General features: G+C 63.4%; 1 protein-coding gene across 4 annotated transcripts in view; it reads right to left on the bottom strand.

Annotated features, from left to right (window-relative positions):
- EBF4 (EBF family member 4) overlaps positions 1 to 13,290 on the bottom strand; it is a 99,754-nt gene that overhangs the window by 20,373 nt on the left and 66,091 nt on the right. For all 4 annotated transcript variants that reach the window (XM_073343083.1, XM_073343080.1, XM_073343082.1 and 1 more), the window contains 4 exons: positions 11,711 to 11,828; positions 8,543 to 8,676; positions 7,756 to 7,882; positions 4,205 to 4,293 (listed from right to left, as the gene is read on the bottom strand). In XM_073343083.1, coding sequence (XP_073199184.1) covers positions 4,205 to 4,293; positions 7,756 to 7,882; positions 8,543 to 8,676; positions 11,711 to 11,828 — 468 coding nt within the window. The remainder of the gene's footprint in view (positions 1 to 4,204; positions 4,294 to 7,755; positions 7,883 to 8,542; positions 8,677 to 11,710; positions 11,829 to 13,290) is intronic.

Raw genomic sequence — 13,290 nt, 5'->3', positions numbered from 1 at the left:
AGGGTCGTGCAGTTGTCTCAGAGCTGGTTCTGGACTCAGCTAAAGCCCAGGAAGGGAAGGGTCCTAAGTTTCTGTCTGCTCGGGAGAATGGCCCTGTAACTAGGTCGCATCCAGTTAGGGTCTATGTAAAATCCCAGAGACCAGACAATTCTGGTGCTTGTATTTTGCCTGTTGCTAGTGTGTTGTTGGAAAGGGTGGAGCAACTCTGTCTAATCAGGGTGAGATCCTAGCCAGGGCACAAGGAGAGCATGAAGGTGTGTGATTGTGTTACCTACTGAGGGTGTGGAAACCTGTAGCAAGGAGGAAAAGATTCCTGAACTTGTGTGTGGCAAAGGGAAGGAGAATGCTTCTAACCTTTTATCTAGGAAGTCTGTAAGTTTGCCTGAAAGGGGATTGTGTAGGAATCCGCCTGATGGGCCAGAGGTGATTCTGGATGTAAGGGAGACCCAGAAAGAGTCTGTTGTTGCTCAGGAAAGTGTTCCCCTAGAGCAAGCCCTAGGTAAAGAGGGTAAGAGCAGAATTTCTGGGAGGGGTGAATTGTTGCATAGAAAAGCCCTTGGGAAAGGAATCCTCATGGAGTCTTTGCAAGCAGTTTACTGCAACTGAAGGGTGTGAAAGTGATTTAATCAAGAAAGTTTCAGTTCCTAACAGCCAGAAATTTTCTGTTGTGAATGGATCCACTGACTTTCCTGTTGAAAGATCCAGTGTGGATAGCTTTGAGAAGGTCTCAGATGGAGTGAAAGCTGTTAAGAAAGGTACACCGTCCTATAACCAAGTGGCTGTGTTTGGCCAGCTTGTTGGGGAGCCAAGGTTGTGGAGAAAGGGATGTCTCCATGCTAGTTCTGTAAGTGAACAGTATGTGGCCCAGGTCAAGATGGGGGCCCTTAACCAAGAGAGCCCGAATTGCAGCCCTCCAGACTGGAGCTCTTGGAGAAAACCCAATCCCAGTTTGACCCCCTGGGGTTTTGGGGTGGCCAAAGGGCATGGGCTGCAGAAACCTTCCCACATGCAGCCTGCTAGTGCTATCGACCACCCCCGACCTAAGGGAGGGCGTGAAACTGGAAGGACCTGGTGTAACTCCTACCAAGGAATGGGAGAGATGCTGGGGCATCCATGGGAACATTGGTGGCTTCGAACTTCCCCAGGTCACCGGGTAAAGTGACCCCGCTCAGTTCGATCTCGAAGGGGGGAGAGATGTGACGAAGTGGGCCTGTTCTTAATGTTTCCTCCGAATATTGTGGGGGTGCCTCAGTTTCCCCTATGCAGTTCTTAAGTATCTAGGGGGTGGGGTAAGGGTGTATGATCATTGCAGAGCCCTAGAGGGCAGGTGTGTGCAGGGGTCTGGACACAGAGAATGGCCGACACCCTGTTTCCTGGCAACTGATGGCCTGGGCCCTTCCCCCCCTGCAAGGTGAAAGCTGAAGGGTTGGAGAACAAAGGAATCAGGTGACCACCTGGCCCAGGAAAGGAACAAAGCCCAGAGCAGGAGGGGCTGGAGGGAGTTTCAGTTTTGGGGCTGGCTGGGACATGGAGTGAAGGGCAGACGTGGTTGTCTGGCTCACTGGCCCCAAAATGGACCCAGCTGAGGGGTCCCGTTCTCTGCACCTGCAAGCTCTGTTTTAGACCATGTTCCTGTCGTCTAACAAACCTTCTGTTTTACTGGCTGGCTGAGAGTCCCGTCTGACTGTGAAGTTGGGGTGCCGGACCCTCTGGCTTCCTCAGGAGCCCCGCCTGAGCGGACTGGCTGGGGGAAGCACACGGAGGGGCAGAGGATGCTGAATGCTCCGAGGTCAGACCCAGGAAGGTGGGAGCTGTGTGAGCTGTGTGTCCTGAAGACAGGCTGCTCACAGAAAGGCGACTGCCCCAGAGTCCTGACTGGCTTCATGGGGAGCAGTTCCAGAGCATCGCCCAGGGACTCCGTGACACCCCGGTACAACCCTGGACGCCTGGACACCCCATCAGCACCCTCCCCCAAGCCTCACGTGCCCACGCCTGGGACAGCTGGTGGGAGAAAGGGGAGCACTGCAGGCCTGGGGGAGAAGTCCTGGCTCTCACCCACAGACCCCACTCCCCTCCCAGAGCCAGGAATGGAACCCAGGAGTCCTGAGGCCCACCCCCTGCTCTACCCACCGGCCCCCCGGCTATCTGACAGCCATACGCTGGTGGGCGGCACAGAGAATGCCGTGCTGTCCCCCCACTCCCGGCGGAGGGGCCGCTGCCCCATAGGGCCGGAGCACAGGATTCGGGTTCTAATCCTGCGTCTGTCTCCGATGGCCTCTGGGCCCTGGGGCAGGTCGTTCCCCCTTGTGGCCCCCATGTGTACTCTGGGACGGGGGTCCCTGCCCCCCTATCCCCACAGGGGCAGCAGCGAGCGCAGCGTGGGCGGCTGGGCCCTGTCACCGCATGATGAATGGCTCCAATTTGTCAGCAGCTTTGGCCTGTCACTTCTCATCAGGCGGCCCTGGCCCTGCCTGGAGCCATTAGTGTCACCGCGCGGGGGGGGGGGGGGGTGAGGTGGTGCGGGGAAGGACAGGCCCATCTAGGCCCTGCTCCCTGCAGCGCCCCACAGCCCGCCGGCCCCCACCCCTCATGCAGCCCAGCACTGGCTGTGCCCCCATCCCAGCTGCCTGGCACCATCTCCAAAGGGCCCCCCATGCCCCATGGGGGTTGTTTGGGGGGCTGTTTCACACTGCGTTTATGTTTGCCCCAGGCAGCGTCCACCCCTCTCCCCGACCAGCACAGCGATAGCAAACCGCTGTCCCCTGCCGGGGCAAGGGGTGCAAAGGGGGGCACAGGGAGGGAGCAGTTGCCAACAGAGGGAGGAGTGTCAGGGACGGCTGAAGTCTCTGAGGCACCCGGCCTCTCAGGGGTGCGGCGTGCCAGGCCTGGAGTCCCCAGCCAGCCCGACATCCCCTCCCCATGGCCGATGGCCACGTTGCTCCCCCTGGGCCGGTTGGTCGGGTTGTGGTCTCTCGGGCAGCACTGGGGTGTCTGTATGTTGGGAAAGTGCCTCGGGAAACAAAAACCAGATTCCCACTGATGATGGTGGCCTCAATCCTGCGAACAGACCCAGCCGGGCGGCCCTGGCAGCAGGGAGGCCCCAGGGACTTCCCTGCCACTTGCGCCTCAGTTTCCCCCTCGGGAGGTGAGGGCAGGGAGGGGTATAAATTCACTAACGCCAGGGCAGGGTCACAGCAGAATAGGAGGATCTTCGGGGAGCCCCAGGCAGCTGCTTGGCCTTGGCACACCATTTCCCCTCCCCTGCCCCCTCAGCCCGGGTGCCAGCATGCTGTCCGGGCATGGGGAGCATGGGGGCAGAGCCATGCAGCCATTCGCTAGCAGTGCTGTGGAGCCCGCCACCACTGTGGGCCTGTGACGAAGCGGGACTGTTCTTAATGTTTCCTCTGAATAGTGTGGGGGTGCCTCAGTTTCCCCTAGGCAGTTCTTAAGTCTGTAGGTGGTGGGGTAAGGGTGTATGATCCTTGCAGAGCCCTGGAGGGCAGGTGTGTGCAGGGGTCTGGACACAGAGAATGGCCAACACCCTGTTTCCTGGCAACTGATGGCCTGGGCCCTTCCCCCCTGCAAGGTGAGAGCTAAAGGGCTGGAGAACAAAGGAATCAGGTGCCCTCCTGGCCCGGGAAAGGGACAAAGCCCAGAGGAGGAGGGGCTGAGGGAGTTTCAGTTGGGGGCTGGCTGGGACATGGAGTGAAGGGCAGACGTGGTTGTCTGGTTCACTGCCCCCCAAAATGGACCCGGCTGAGGGGTCCTGTTCTCTGCACCTGCAAGCTCTGTTTTAGACCATGTTCCTGTCGTCTAATAAACCTGTTTTACTGGCTGGCTGAGGGTCCCGTCTGCCTGCGGAGTTGGGGGGCAGGACCCTCTGGCTTCCCCAGGACCCCGCCTGAGCGGACTCGCTGTGGGAAGCACACGGAGGGGCAGAGGAGGCTGAATGCTCCGAGGTCAGACCCAGGAAGGTGGAGTCGGGGGAGCTGTGTGTCCTGCAGACAGGCTGCTCACAGAGAGGAGACTCCCCCAGAGTCCTGCCTGGCTTCGTAGGGAGCAGTTCTGTAGCATCGCCCGGGGGCTCTGTGACAGGGCCACCCGCTAGTCACCCTGCGGGGCTAGTGGCATGGGAACCTGACCGCCATGGGGCTGTCTACCCTGACCCGTGCTGCCTCCGTGCCCCACGGGGGAGCAACCCTACCTTGGGTAAGCGCTCGGGGTCTCCGGGGTGCCGGGGGATCACCTTCTGCAGCCGCTGGAACCCGTAGTCGATGGTTGGCTCGTTCAGTGCTGGGAAGGGAGGGAAACAGAGAGGGTCAGGTGCCATGGACGGGGCTCCCTCTAAACCCCACCTGCCTGAGGGGAAGGGCTGGCGCTGTCCCCGTGGGGAAAACTGAGGCATGGTGCAGGGGGCTGACCTACCCATGGGCACAGAGCCAGGCCACAGAACCCAGGAGTCCTGGGGTGACAAAGTGGGAAAGTTTTGTATTAATACTATGCCCCCGGTGTGTGCCTCAGTTTCCCTCCAGCCTTGCCTGGCTCCCAGGGGGAAGAAAGGACAACATTCGCTCTCAGGGCAGGCCAGCAGACGCAGGCATGCGTGTCGCTGAGCTGTCAGGCTAAAGAGTGGCTGAGTCTGACCCAAAGCCATGGAGAACCCGAGATGACAATGGGCAATCCCTGAGGCCAGAACACTGACCCCGGTGACCCTGCGACTGCCTGGCCTGCAGGCTTGGGCACAGCGGGCTGGGAGGGGACCGGCAGTGATAAGGGGCCGGCTCCTGGCACAGGCTGTCTGCCCTCTCCAGGGGCTGAGGCAGGCCAGAGAGAGCCAGAGCCAGGGGTGAACCCGCCACCCCCGACTGGTGCTTTGTGGGGGCAGGATAGACAGACGGTGCTTTCACCTGTACGTCTCGGGGCTGCCCCAGGGCTGCGCCCTGGTGCCCAACAAACCTGGCTTGGTCTGCAAATTCAGCCGGGCGTTACCGCATAACCTGTGGGTGCACTGCTCCATGTAGGGGGGCGAGGCTCTCCGGGGGGCTGGCCCCATGCGACCCGCTGGGCAGAGCTTCAGGCATGAAGCAGGGGGCTGGAGCCCAGAGGCTCCATCTAGGAAGTGGGGCCCACACAAGGAAAAGTGGGACCCAGTGGGGGCCTGGCATACTGAGGGGGGCCTCCCAGGGACTGTTTAAAAGATGGGGCGTCGCCCCGATCCCATGGATCCTTGACCCCTGGGCCCAGCCACCTACTCTGCTCCCGTTAGAGATGGACGTCGCCTCCTTGTGCGAGTGACATGGAGTCTACCCAGGGGCCGGGGGCCGGGACGTCCCTGCCTCTCCCCGAACCCCCGCAGCTGCATGGCCAGGGTCCAAGCCCAGGGTTCAGCACCACGGCCTGGGCTGGCACCAGGCCAGAGGGGCAGAGACTGGACGGCCAGACAGGGCATGTGGAGGCTAGGACTGGACGGACAGGGGTGCGCCCGGGCGCTAGGGCTGGACAGACAGACAGACAGAGGGGTGCTGGGTGTGGGGAGAGAAGAGGCTCTGCAGGCTGGCAGCAGGAGCCCCTGGCCGCAACGTGGGTGGGCCGGGCTGGCTCCCGGGGAAGGCCTGGGGACAGGCAGGCTTGCCCCAGCCCTTCGACAATGGCCGACGGGCTGTCTCCCCACCCGTCGCCCCACGCTCCGGGCAGGAGCCACCCGGCGCTGCGTGCTGGGACCCCTGTCAGCGGCTCGACCCCGTGGAGGGGAGCACGGGCATCGGGCCGGGGAGGTGCCCAAACCGCCTGGCAGGGGGAGCTGCCATTCAGCAGCCGGGGCTCACCTGGAGCACGTGCCAGCCGGGGGGGCAGATGGGGATGGAGGGAGAATCACTGTGACACACACACACTGAGTGACATACACACACAGCACCACACACGGGGTCTCAGACACATGGTGTTACACACACAGGGTCTCACACACGCACACACGATATTACACACGCGGTGTCATGTCGGGCGGCCAGACAGCAAGTGTGAAAAACCGGGACAGGGGGTGGGGGGTTATAGAAGCCTATAGAAGACAAAGCCCCAACTATCGGGACTGTCCCCATAAAATGGGGACGTCTGGTCACCCTAGTGTCATGTCCCACACACAGAGTCTTAGACACACACAGGGTGTCACACACAGAGGAAAGCCCCGCCCAGGAACACACACCCTATTGATCCCCCCCCCCCCCCCAAATCTTCCACGGCTGGGCAAAGCCAGAGAAGCTGGAAACTGGGATCTAGCCGGCGGAGCGGGGGCCAAATCAATCACTGCCCCCGGCCCCCTCAGCCGGGTCGATACGCACAGAGCAGCCCTGGTCTGGAAAGGGAGGCTGAGTGCCGGGAACCCCCCCGGGCCCCCACACAGCAGGGAGAGAAGCAGCAGTGGGAGTGGGGGACCTGGACGAGTGCCCTACGAAAGGCAGCATCGGGTCTCTGCCCTCTGTCCCCCCTGCATGAATCTACCCCCCAGTGACCCACCTCCGGCTGCCCCCCTGCCTCCATCCCCGCCCCTCCCATCCCCCCCACCCATCCTCCATGCATCTACCCCCCAGCAACCCACCTCTGGCCGCCCCCCTGGTTCCATCCCTGCCCCTCCCATCCCCCCCACCTACCTACCCATCCCCCGCATGCATCTACCCCACAGCGACCCACCTCTGGCCATCCCCCTCCCTCCGTCCCCGCCCCTCCCATCTTCCCCACCCACCTATCCATCCCCCGCATGGATCTACCTCTCACTGACCCACCTCAGCCACCCCGTCCCTCCATCCCCGCCCCTCCCATCCCCCCACCTACCCATCCTCCATGCATCTACCACCTACCTACCCATCCATCCATCATGTCCCCCACATCCATCCCCACACCCACCTACCCACCTCCGTCCACCTCCCTCCCTCCACCCCCCAACTTACTTACCCATCCATCCATCCTATCACCACGAACCCTCTATAATCTACCCCATGTACCCCTAACTACCTCCATTTACCCCTCCGCCCCTCCCCCCTACACACATCTATCACCAAACCAGCCCTATAGAGACATCTGCCCCTCACTGTCCTCCCGCCCGCCCCCACAGGCCCTCTGTGCTGGGCTGGGGGGTGATTCAGAGCTCACCAGGGCCCAGACGGAGGCCCCGCTCCCACTCCTGCATTTCCACGGGGTCAGGAGAGGCAGGTCCTTGCTGCCCTGCCCCTCCAGCATGGCTCCACCATGCCCAGGCTGGGGGCGCCCCCAGAGCAGGGAGCCGGTCTCTGCTGGGCCGGTGGCGGGGAGACGTCTGGGCGGCCGTGCAGAGGGGCTGCCTGCTGCTCCCATCACGCCCGCGAGCGGCCATGTGACGGCTCCCTCCCGGAGCCCAGGACACAGCACCCCACCCAGACGCCCCTCGCCCTGGGACAGGAGGAAACGGCATCCCAAGGGCAGACCAAGGAGGCGCTGGCCACCAAGAATGCGTTTTCCTGGCCATCCAATGGGCTGGAGGCCTTGGGGGCGACAGATCACCCACCAGTCCCTGGCCACCCAGACCCCCAGTGACTCCCAGAGTCCCCCGGGGCGGGGCCTGGCAGTTACACCAGAGGGGGCAGGACTCTGGGGTGCCACTCCCACCTCTGCCACCCACTCGCTGTCTGGCCCTAGGCACGTCACTCGTCCCGCCGTGGCCGAGCGGTGTGGAGCAGGGTGGTGAGCCCCGAGGGCAGAGCTGCCCGGCCCGCCCGCGCCCCTCACCTGTGTAGACGAAGCGGCCGGGCGCTCCCTTGCAGAACTGCTTCGACTTGTAGGAGAGAGTCACCTCCACCACGCCGGGGATGTGGCGGGGCGGCGTCTGCACCCGGATGGCGTGAGGGGTGATCAGCTGCAAGGGGCAGGAGAGAGGGGGGCTGAGCCCATGTGCAGTGCGGGGGGGGGATGGAGGAGGGGAGATGATGACCGGAGGGGCAATGGGGCGGGGAGGAGATTAAGGCCCCGATTCAGGTGCAGATTCACTCTCCACCCCCGGGGCTGAGCCCAGCCGGCTCCCCCAGCCTCTCAAGCTCACAGACTAGCCCCAGTCCAAGGACCCTTCGCTGGCCAGCCAGGGGCACGAGGAGCCTCCATCACAGCCCCCACTCGTGGGAAGCCCCCAGGGTGCCGCTGTGCCTCGGAGCCTGTCCCCCGCGCCCTCTGCCCTTGCCCCGTTCCCCAGGCCAGGCTGGGCCGGGGCTCCCTCGGGGGAAGTGGCCTGGCACCGGGAGGCGGGCGGGGGGGATCTGGCACGGTGCCCACTGAGACAGGATCTGGTGGGGCCGGAGCTCTGAAGGGAGCCTGGGCTCCGCACCTCCGGGGGCTGCACCCCACAGGGCAGGGCCCCTTCGCCTTGACCCAGAGCTCCCCCCGGCCCAGCCCGAAGAGGCCCTGCCCGGCGCGTCGGGACGGGGCTGCGCGGCGCCGGGAGGCCTCAGGATGGACAGAGGCCTGGGGGGCGGGTGTGGGGAGGCGGAGAGGCACCGGGGGAAGGGGGCTCAGGCTCGCCCACCTCGCTCCACACCAGCATGGTGCCGAAGACGACCTGCAGCCCGTCAAAGAAGTTGTCGCCGATGACGATGACGGTGGCCCCGCCCGTCGTCCACCCTTCGCTGGGGCTGATGGCTTTGATGCAGGGGGTGGCTGCTGCAGGCGGGGAGGGAGAGACAGGGCGTGGTCAGGGGGTGAGAGAGAGCGGGGAGCACGGGGAGAGCCGGGACGGGGAGGAGGAGAAAGCAGGCGAGGAGAGGAGAGAGCAGGGCTGGGATGGGAGACAGACAGATAGAAAGGAGGGGTGTGAATGGGGACAGATGGATGGAGGGACAGACAGAGGGGTGTGTAGGGAGAGGGATGGATGCAGAGGCGTGATGGGGGTGGAAGGAAGGGCGGAGGGGTGTGTATGGGGGCAGACGGATGGAGGGGTGTGACGGAGGGCTGAGAATGGGAAGAAATGGATGGAGGGAGAGGTGTGTACAGGGAGGGATGGATGGAGGAATAGAGGGAGGGGTGTGATGGGGTGGAAGGATGGAGGGTGTGTAGGGGGAGGGATGGAAGGATGGATGGAGGGGTGTGTATGGGGAGGGATGGATGGAGGAAGGGGTGTGTAGGGGGATGAATGGATGGAGGGACAGAAGGATGGAAGGAGGGGTGTGAATGGGAAGGGATGGGTGGAGGAAGGGGTGTGTAGGGGGAAGGATGGATGGAGGGATGGAAGGATGGACAGAGGGGTGTGTATGGGGAGGGATGGATGGAAGGAAGGATGGGCGGAAGGGTGTGTAGGGGGAGGGATGGATGGAGGGAGGAGTGTGAATAGGGAGGGATGGAGGGAGGGGTGGATGGAAGGAAGGGTGGAGGGGTGTGTAGGGGAGGGATGGATGGAAGGATGGAGGGAGGGGTGTGAATGGGGAAGGATGGATGGAGGGATGGAAGGATAGGCAGAGGGGTGTGTATGGGGGCGGATGCATGGAGGGGTGTGATGGAGGGGTGAGAATGGGGAGAGATGGATGGAGGGGTGTGTACAGGGATGGATGGATGAATGGAGGGGTGTGTACAGGGAGGGAGGGAGGGATGGAGGGAGGAGTGTGAATAGGGAGGGATGGAGGGAGGGGTGTGAATAGGGAGGGATGGAAGGGCGGATGGATGGAGGGAGGGGGGCAGATGGACTTACTGCAGGGGAGTAGGGCTGGGACACCCGTTCCCCGTGGGAATGGCAAAGCTTCCCTTGGCTGGGGAGGGGGCTGGGGGGAGCTCTAGAGCGGGGCACTGCAGGGCCGCTGGGCACTGCCGGCTCCAGAGAGGGTCTAGCCTGCCAGGCCGGGGGGGTCAGCGCTGGGGGAGACATAGACGCCGAGCCGGGGGTTTGCCAGCGGGGACTGGCAGTTCCACAGAGGCCGTAACATAGCGTGGCTGGGGGCCTGGCCCCCGAATGCCAGAGGGGGTGGGGTGGGGAGCGGAGGGAACAGAGGGTGGACTTGTGCGGTGTTGCAGCAGCTGCAGCGGGGAGAGACCCCAGGGCACGGCGGGCGAGTGGAGGTTCGCGGGGGGCACACACTTCTCCCGGGGACCTGCTGCAAAGGCCCGCGTCGGAGAGCTCCCGGTCCCAGCCCTGGCAGGCCCGGGGGGAAGGCGGGAGGACCCAAACCCCTGTGAGATCCTTGGGAAGCCTCCGGCTGCCATCAGTGGACCTTGAGTCACTGGGGCCAGGGGCTTTGAGGATGGCCAGTGGCAGCCCTGGCAGAACCATGCCAGGAGCCAGACCCCAGGCCAGTGCCAGCCTGGCCGGTGCCGCGTCGGTGTGCCACAGATCCCATCCCGCTGGGTGCAGGTCCCGGGGCCGTGATGTGTGGGTCTGGCTGCACCTGTGCCCTGCCGATGGCATTGCACCACGGCAGGCCCCAGAGCCAAGTGCCAGGCCCTGCCCCTCGCCACCCCCACCCCCCAAGCTGTATTCGACAGCAGGAGGGGCGAAGCAGGAGCCAGTGGAGTTGCTTGCCCGGGGGAGCCCTGATGGTGGAGATCGGGGGTCTGGGGGCTGCTGGGGCAGGGATGGGGGGTGACCGGCGTCTCAGCCAGGCTTCGCCACGCACATGATGCAGGAACGGGCCAGGAGCGTGGGCGCCGGGCCCTGGCAGCAGCAACCGATCAGAACACACTGGGCCCCTGCGGGGGGGGGCCGTCTAGCTTCTGTGCACCCGCCACCTGAGACAGCAGCGCCCCCCGAAGGGCTCAGCCCCCCATTTACTGTGGGGCAGCGAGGGAACGATCATCCACCTGCCGGCTTAGAAAGGGGGCCCGGGGCTGGGGGGTCCCGGGTGTCCCGGGCTTGGGGTGTCCTGGGGGCACTCAGCGTTCCCGGCTGCCCAGAGCACCCACCGCGGGGCGCTGACAGCGAGTGCTATGCAGGGAGCGGTGTGTTTGGGGTGACGTACAGGTCCCCCCATCCCTCCCAGAACAGCCTGTGCTGGGCAACTGCCATCAACAGGGCACGTCATCCTGCTCCTACGGAGCCCGCCGTGGGATGTGCTGGCCGCTAGCCAAGAACTTGGGGCTGCCCCGTTTGAAGCATCAAGCCCGTGGGCAGCTGGGCCGCGGCAGGTTTGGGGCGGGGGCCAGCAAGCTCTTAAGGGGCTGACAGGGTCATTCACAGGGCAGCACTGTGGGATTTGGTGCCAGGCCATTTCTAGGGCAGATGGCGTGTGTCGGGATCCTCTGCAATGCCGGGCATCGTGCCAGCAGAGCCGGCTGGCTGCCTCCAGGGGACGGGCCTTGGCCAGGGCCCAGCCACCCACGGGGAGAGCGTGGGGGCCAGGTCTTGGGGAGGGTTCGCGTTGCTTTTATTTTGGGGTGGGGTGCTGGTTTCTGGCTCAGGATTTGAAAGTGGACCCGGGTGGGTGGGGTGGGTCGGGGCCTGGTGCGATCGCACGGGGAAATGGAGATCACGGCGGTGCAATGGTGATCGGTGCTGGGGAGGCCCGTGCGAGGGGAGTGCTCACAGGGCTGCGCTCGGGGCCGCTCTCTGTGGCTGTTTCCCGGCACTCCATGCCTGGAGACCCCCGGCACGCTTAGCTGGGGCCCGCCCCCTGCAATTTCCCAAAGCGGCTGCTCATTCTGAGCCCCCCGCTCCCGCCGACCTGCGTGCAGCAGGGGGCTGGATGCTCCGGCAGAGCCGGGGGGTGCTCACCTTCGGAGGGGTCCAGCCGTCGCGCCCGGCGCCCGTGCTTCGAGTTGTTGTGGACGAACATGTTATCGGACACCGCCAGGACGTGCCCGTCCACGTTCACCGTCGTTGACACCACCACCTGGGGGCCAAGAGCATCTCAGCGTTACGGCAGCCGTGCGGCAGGAGAGCCGGTCCGGCGAGACCCCGGCAGCCGGTGCACTGCGCGGCTCGGGCCCCCGCGGCAGCTCTCAGCGACCCCGCCCCAGTTTGGGACATTGCCTATACCCCGAGAGTGCAGGTCAGGGGTAGAGTCCCCCCCAGACGGGACAGCCCATCCCACCGCAGAGTCCTTAGCACCCCCCCCAAACGGGACAGCCCGTCACACCACAGTCCTTAGCACCACCCCTCAATGGGGCAGCCCATTGCAATGCAGAGTCCTTAGCACCCCTGTCCCCCCCAAACGGGACAGCCCATCACACCATAGAGTCCTTAGCACCACCCCTCAATGGGGCAGCCATTGCAGAGTCCTTAGCACCCCCGCCCCTAAAACAGGACAGCCCATCACACCGCAGAGTCCTTAGAAACCCCCTCCCAAACGGGACAGCCCATCACACCACAGTCCTTAGCACCATCCCTCAGTGGGGCAGCCCATTGCAATGCAGAGTCCTTAGCACCCCCGCCCCCGAAACGGGACAGCTCATCACACCATAGAGTCCTTAGCACCACCCCTCAATGGGGAAGCCCCATTGCAATGCAGAGTCCTTGGAACCCCCCCGAAACAGGACAGCCCATTGCACCATAGTGTCCTTGGAGGCCCCCTCAATGGGGCAGCCCATCGCACGGCAGTGTCTGTTGAACCCTACCCCCAATGGGGCAGCCCAAGGCACTGCAAGGCCCCTGAATGCCAGCCGTGGCCCAGCCCTCTCCGGCGGGGGTGGGGGGTGGGGGATGCCATTACTAGGGGCTAAGTACCAGGGTCTGACGCTGCTTAGGCGATGGCCCACGCCACCCACCGGTGCATTGTGGGAAAGCTGGGAGGGGAGGTTCTGGGGCAGGACAGCTGTTCAGTCCTGAACCCTGAGCCGCGGCAACTCCCTGCTGCCATGTGCCCTGCAGAGCCAGGTGTGACGTTACTGACGTGAACTGGGCCCGCTCTGACGTTACTAGTATGAACGGGGACCGCACGGATCAGTGTTGCCACCACTGTTCTGTATTTGCAGCAAATATTGTACAAAGGGGGTCGTGGGAGGTGTCTATGGAAAGGCTATGATTTGCTCGGTATGATTATCCTATCTGTGTGGGTGTGTCATGTTTGTAGTTAAAGTTATGGATACTGGCTACGTACTCGCATCTCAATGTGTTTGGATTCTAGGTAGCCTCAGGGAAGCATTAGGTCAGCTTCTTGAGAAAAGACTATTCTCAGTAAGTGCCCAATCAAGAAACACTTAACTGACAATGGACCTTGGGAGACTCCAGTCCACATATGAAAAGTCTTCCTGGGAACATTCAAGGTAGCATGTGAGCAATGGCTGCTCTGCCTGTAAAGACCTGAGTCATGCATTGACATGTGACTTGCCCAGGTGACTCCAAATTCCACCTTG

Source organism: Lepidochelys kempii, chromosome 4 (genome assembly GCF_965140265.1).
Source record: "Lepidochelys kempii isolate rLepKem1 chromosome 4, rLepKem1.hap2, whole genome shotgun sequence".
In the NCBI taxonomy this organism is placed as follows: Eukaryota; Metazoa; Chordata; order Testudines; family Cheloniidae; genus Lepidochelys; species Lepidochelys kempii.
The sequence above is the reverse complement of the archived record's forward strand: the minus strand, read 5'-3'. Positions and strand labels throughout refer to the sequence as shown.